The 7,094-nt window shown below is 34.7% G+C and overlaps 1 protein-coding gene across 1 annotated transcript in view; it reads left to right on the top strand.

The window, feature by feature from the left end:
• LOC108576271 (zinc finger protein 251) overlaps positions 1 to 7,094 on the top strand; it is a 9,592-nt gene that overhangs the window by 655 nt on the left and 1,843 nt on the right. Inside the window, exons 2-5 of the mRNA XM_017939230.1 lie at positions 891 to 1,032; positions 1,590 to 1,745; positions 3,717 to 3,977; positions 4,770 to 4,939. Coding sequence (XP_017794719.1) covers positions 891 to 1,032; positions 1,590 to 1,745; positions 3,717 to 3,977; positions 4,770 to 4,939 — 729 coding nt within the window. The remainder of the gene's footprint in view (positions 1 to 890; positions 1,033 to 1,589; positions 1,746 to 3,716; positions 3,978 to 4,769; positions 4,940 to 7,094) is intronic.

The following is a 7,094-nucleotide window of genomic DNA, read 5'->3' on the forward strand; positions in this document are numbered from 1 at the left end:
AGTGAATGAAAATTGAAAAGAAGAAGTAATTGTTAATGTGGATTTAAAATCGATGAAATATTGAAATATATTCAGTTCAAAAGTGAAGGAAACTTTTTAACTGAAATTGACAAATTCAGTTTTTTAATTGTAGTTGTAACTTCAAATGTAACATTACAAAGTGCATACACTAATTGAAAAAGTCAGCATACTTAAATATAGGGCTTAATTACTGTATGAAGACTGGATGAAAGTAGCTGAAGTATCAAATATTCTTCTTGCTTATGAAATTAACTGCTTTCTAAGATTTGCACGCTTTTTCATAACACTATAGTAAATGTTAACGTTTCGCTGAATTTAAAATTATTCTGTAAAAACTAACGCATTAAATTTTTTAAAAAACAATAAATCTTAAAATAAAAAATGTGGATAGCTTTGTACTAGCTGTTCCGTGAGTAGTAAAAGTACTTTCACAAATTTCATTATTTAATATTAATAGAAATTAGCATAAAAAATAATTCAAATTTAATTCATCAATTTTTAAATTATCCATCCACAATATTTAAGTTACGACACAAATTTCACCATATCTCGTGTTTCGCTTTTAAAAAACAAATATTAAAAGTTTTTTGCGCAATATTTGTTATAATATTTAATGAAAGCAAGATTTTATGTGAGATTTTCATTTTGGAAAAGGCATTCATCAATTAGTAATATTTCCTGGAATAAGTTTCTTTCGATTTTTGGAACCATTTCTATTGCAATTCTATTTAAAAAAAAGTATTCGTTACTCTAATTGAATTTTTAAACGCAAAAAAGATGGAGAAACTCTTAGAGAATCTTTTATACAGAAATAAACAATTAGAATTGGAGCAGTTCTTATGGTTTTTCATAACTGCGATCCGTTTCAGATCAGACGCGAATATGGCTGCTACGATGAAGTCTTCTTTTCAAATTACAGCCTTAACAAGCGTCAGTGCAATTGGATAAGATTCCTCCGTATAGTTCAGTCTTACGACGAACAAGTAAACTTAATTGGTACCAAAGTAAAAGGTAAGTTGATGAGTGCGTTAAACAAAATATAGTCAATTGTAAATACCAATAAAGTGCAGTAAATTATAATGCTTCATCTGCGTCAATCATGACAAATTTTCTCCTTAAATTATCAGCGTTACCAATTTCTCTACCGAATAGCAACGTAATTTGTTGAAATCTCGCTTAATGTCCGACATTTTTTTTTAACCTAACATTTTTTCTTTAATACGAGATAAAAATAGTTTAACAATCTCACCATAAAACAGATTTGAAACCAAAAATACTTGGTCAGCGATTCAACGTTCGAATTTAAGAGCTTAAATTTAAAATTTGTCTGTTTTCTCCTAAATTTCTCCAGATTCTCATACTTAAACTTCGTCGATCTACCTTATCGGCAAAATCTGTCGCATTATCGACAATTTTTCTTACCAGCAATTCTACATATTAACAAATTTATCGAACAATACTCCGAGATTAAAATTAATTACAGTAACTTTTTTTTATCATATTTTGCATTAACAAGCAAATTAATACACCTCACGTTTTATTCTCACCGCTTGTTCGGTGTTGTCTAGGTGATCCAATTTTTGAAGTAATAAAAGATGTTCAACCAGACACAGAATTAGTGGCTTGGTTTCTTCCTACGGCTGAACAAGATTTCGTCTTTATACCGCACGACATGTGTTCGAGGTCCGCCCTGTACAGATGCACAATTGACTCGATTTTAGATGGTAAGTTAATTAAACATCGTCTGAAATGAAATAATTAGCAGGAAGGTGTACACATCTAAGTCTAAACAGTCGTTACAAAATTATTAAGGTCTAAAATGAAATTAGTAGCACAACGAGCGCATATATCCTTAATACGACGACTACATAATTCATAACTCAATTTATAAGTTCTAAAAAAGAGAGGCAATAATTAAATTTTGCTTTTTCTCACTTTCTTCCCTAATTTTTCTAGAGATAATTGTATCAGAAATTGTATTTTTCTTGCAAATATGGTGTGCTAGAAGTGAACAACTCTAGCAATATTTGAAAATATTAAAAGTGGATAAGTTTACACCTGTTACACCTGTCTTTAATTGTATTCTTATGCCTATATTATTATTTCATATTTGCAAGAACCACAATGAAGTAATTAATTAGAAATTTTATTCAATTCTTATTAAAAACTAGAGATGATAAATTTGTGCTGAAGAAGTGATCACTAAAATTCAGGAATGAATTCAGGTTTTCCACCAACAAGTTTAAGATGCCTAACTGCATTGTAATATTAAGATACGATACTAACTTTGGCGAAGAAATGTAACTTAAATCGTGTAATACCTTCGATACGAACGTAATAGTTGTCCTAACGCTTGTCAACGGTTCTATACATTAATTACCAGTGAATCTAATATAAAAAAAAACTGTACGGAGGCGTAGTTAATTCGTTGGGAAAAAGATTGCGAAAGCCACCGTTTGGACGTTAGCGGTGGCAGGTTGTTCGGCGATTGAAATCTTGGCCGGGTGCAATCGCGTTAATCGGCGCAATCGCGAGCCAATCGAAAAAAGAAGGGAAGAAAGTCGGCTAACTAATCTGAAATGCAAATATGCGCCGGTATTTTTGTCGGCTGGATCACAAGATGCTCGTTCGCTCGGTCATGATTCAAATGCTCAGACCTCCACGCTTACCGGGGGATATAAAGGACAGTACAATGCCAGCGAACCTTCAATTCCAAACAGGGGGGTTCCCCGAGCGAAGAAGAGAACCGCCGGATAAACGGGCAAATCATAAGGGGGGAGGGGGTGGTCGGAGTCTCGCGACCGTGGATATTTGCTAGGAGATCTGACTCCGAAAGAAGCCAAGAAAATCGAACACTTTTTCTGCGACTCTTATGGCAGACTTGAAGCTTAACCCTTTTGGTTACTGTGAGTTTCGACGCGTGGAAAGTAAGCTCGGAGACTCAAGTTTTTTCGGTTCGCTTTAACAAAGGGATATTTCATGGGAGATCTGACTTCGAAAGAATCCAAGAAAATGGAACTTTTTGTGTGACTTGAAGCTTAACCCTTTGGTTACTGAGTTTCAATATGTGAAAATAAGCTTTAAGACTGAGTTTTAAGAAGCAGGATAATATTTTTTATTGAAGGAAATCTGGGTTGCCAAATTTTTGATTCACAGGATAATAGACATTCTTGCACAGTTCACAGTCTCGGTAAATAATTAATAAACAATAATAAGGATAATATAATATATAGTCCGCCATCTTGCTTGGTATGACACGCATGTGCAGTCACAGTGCTCAAAAGGTTAAGTTGAATTTAAAATAATGTGAGCAAAATTGGTCAAGCTTTTAGCGATTTATTATAGTAAGCTAAAAACTACTGTAGATTAAATGTAATTTCATTGATCTTGATCATTGATCTTCTATGTTTGCAAGAGTGTAAAACTTTTCAATATTAATTGAAAGTTGAGACATCAAAGAATATTTATATTTAGTTTTCAATTATGATGGAATGTTCAATATTTAATTCTGTCAGAATATTTAACTGCAAGCAAGTGATCCAGACTCTAAAATCTTAATTTTATGCATACACAGAATGTAAAAAGTATTCGCGTTAAATTTCAACTAAAACAGTGTCCAATCGCGTAAATGTAATTTATAAATACGTGATAATATCTGAAAGGTAACGATTTAACAATCATGTTCTCTGTTTAAGAATCCCCATTAGACTTATCCATGGCGTTGCTCTCCCATCACTCGTCATCAACAGTCTCGCATCCGTATTTCGAAGTGGACGAATACGAGTCGACGTCTGAGGAGTCCTCGTCATCGACATTATCGTTGACGGGAGATCATTTGGATTGCAGTATTTTAACGACAATTAAAAGAGGGGAACGAGTCCTATTACCGTGTGAAGTTTGCGGAAAATCTTTCGATCGACCCTCCCTTCTGAAACGCCACATGAGAACGCATACAGGTACGTGAAGTATAATTGGTCGTTTGTATGTAAATAAATATGATTTCATTCGGAACAACTTATGTAGAGATAAAATACAGAAGAATCTTTATATACCATATATTATTTTATTGAAGTCGTATACGTAGTTCACCGCTATGAAATAATTAATGTACCGAATAATTACGGTTAATTATTGAAATTTGTTAAGAATTCTGGTTTCATTTTCCTAACATTGTACCGATCAATTTTTATTTTGAATATCTCTTACTGCTGTTAATCTTTATTTTTACATTAATTATGTACATTTTTTTATGCTTTTCATCGGGTCGTTCCATAAGTAATGTCCCCTCTTACTTTGGTAACTTACAATTAGTCGTTGAAACGAGCGTTAACGAAACTTATTCACTGAAAAAGAAATATTAAACTTCTTAAAATATTAGTTCTTCTTATTTTAAAGACTTAAATATTACAAATTTCTAACACAATGGAAAACTTAAAAAAGAAAAAGTAACTCGGTACACATTTTGCGTACAAAAAAATGGCAACAATCTTTAATGAAATATGGTTTTAGAAAATAACAATTAACACATTATTGATTAATAAACGATGTAGATACTACTTTTGGGCGTTTAAACTTCACACACACGAAATTACTTATGAAACTACCCGATTCCTTGTGACGCGATGATACTTACCGAATCGAAGAAAGAAAAGAAAATTGACGAATCAAAGGGGACAAAATTGTACCCATCGCGTAACTTAAACAGTCGGTGATCGGTCTAGTAATTTTATTTTATTGTTAAATCGAAGGGGAGAAACCGCATGTTTGTATGGTGTGCAACAAGGGTTTCTCAACGTCGAGCTCTTTGAATACGCATAAGCGTATCCACAGCGGTGAAAAACCCCATCAGTGTCTTGTTTGTGGTAAGAAGTTTACGGCCTCCTCCAATCTATATTACCATCGTATGACTCACATTAAGGTAAGTTTCGAACAAGTTGCTCTTTTTTCAAATATAACAAAAGATATCTGCGTACAACTATAGAGATTCTAACTGATTTTTCATAATACTAACGTAAACCATTCAAATGTACCTCTTACAGAAGTGAAGTACAAATCTAAGAAAAATTGAAACTTCCAACGTGTTTTATCTTTGTTTTACGAAATACAATAATTTACACTATTATTATCTCTCATTTCGACCATCTTAGATTTAAAACACCCACTGCACGTGAAGTTTTTACTGCGAAAAGTATTTTTTTTTTAAAGCAGTTTCGACCGTTCCTTGAAATTTACTTAAGGGATCTTCCTACTGTGACGGTTTGAAAAAATCAATTTTTTTTTTGTGCATTTTGTTATAGTTTAATATCGCGAAAATATGTGCACGAAGTTTCAAAGCTTAATTCTCAAAATTGGCAGAGATATACGCCTTCAAAGGAAGCGTTTTTATATGGTCTTAAACTGTAGTTAAAACTTTAAACGCGTTTTTCTGGAAACAGCATTTTCGAAACTTGCTGACACGATTGCCAAAAAACCAGCAGTCCGATCCACTCGAAATTTGTCAGGTATATTCAGTAGACGTTGCTTTATCGTCTGAGCTAGAATTGTGCAATTATTTTCAAATTTCATTCTTTGTGGTAAAAAAAAAACCATCATATTTTTGTTAAAATCGAAAGCAATTTCTTCGAGACCTTGCCATTTCTCTATTTCTCAATATTTTTTAATTATTCTAGTCCAAACAATAGCCACACGTATACAGATTGAGAACACGTCTGCATTTTGTATTTCGAATAAGTAACAACGTCTGATATCGTGTCAGCCATCGAGAAGAATATTTTTTCAAGGCGTTCTCTTCACGTTGCTCCTATTTCACGAAAAATCAATATTTTCACTTATGAAAAATATTTTTGTATTCTTAAAAGACGATAGAATAGGCCTAGAAATTTGCAAAACGATACGCGTAGCCCTTGCTTCCTGTTAAATTTGCGAAAAATGAAGTTCTTCTTCAGCCGGTCGCAGTAGGGAGATCCCTTGGTATCAATTAAATATTCGGAATTCGTGGAATAGAAGGGTGGACGGCGCGATTCCTTTCAGAATGAAACACAGGTTCGACTCCTCTTTCGGTGGGGGAATTTATCTTTATTTTATTCGCAGTTATCTAGCACCGGTGTGTAAGCCAGGTAGTGATCGGAAAACGGAGGAAACCGGTACGCGGAGCGGTAACGCGAGGCGCGAGTAGTAAAAGATCGGTCGGGGTTTTTATTTATCAGAGCGGAAACCCCCGGTATGAGTTTCTCTAATCCAGCGAAGTAATGATATCTCGGGAGCCATATAGGTTGCTCTTGCCATCAGCTACTGTAATTGGTCCATTACTCGCTACTGCTTGGAATGCAATCCAATTAGGGAGACGGAGAATATATCCAGAGGGCAGACTCTTCTGGTTCTCTTTCAATCTTACGTTAACGTCGCTTTCCGCCTCTATCTACTTCACCTTTTGCCTGCCTCGCTATCTTCCTTTCCTATCTTCCTCTTTCATTTCTACTCACTTCCATTTTCGTTCTCTCCTCCTTTCGCTCGCACGTCGCGTGCGAGAGAGTCTCTCCTCTACGGTTCAATCCCACCTTCTATCTTTTCCCACCTTTTCATCGTATTTTCCCAAGCCTCTCGTGTTCTTTTAATCCCCATCGGGGCGAAACGCCCGATCGGCGAGTCGGGATAACAAAATACACCGTACGCGTTAATTCTTCTTTATCATGCTTCTTTTTTTTCTTTTTATCACTTTGACATTGCTGTCTGCTTTCTATGCGATAGGTGGGAGACTTCGTCCGGGGGACTTTTTCGAAAGTAAATGAAACTCCTCGTCGATGAAGCTTTTCTCATTATAGGTGGTAGCTTCGACGTGGAATTCGATCTCGATAATGTCCAATTAGGAGACCGGAGTATCGAACGATCTACCACTTTCGATTATACTTCGGAAAATTTTGCGTCGAGAGTACCTTTACACGTGGATTCGCGTTCTATTTCGTTCTGTGTTTGTGGAAAGTACTATTTTTTGTCATTTGCCAAATTTGCCAAAATTTTCAAAATCGTTGGAAGATTTAATCACAGGACAATGAAGAATATTTCCTTTTTTTTTT

This window comes from Habropoda laboriosa, unplaced genomic scaffold (genome assembly GCF_001263275.1).
Source record: "Habropoda laboriosa isolate 0110345459 unplaced genomic scaffold, ASM126327v1 scaffold212, whole genome shotgun sequence".
NCBI classification, from domain to species: Eukaryota; Metazoa; Arthropoda; class Insecta; order Hymenoptera; family Apidae; genus Habropoda; species Habropoda laboriosa.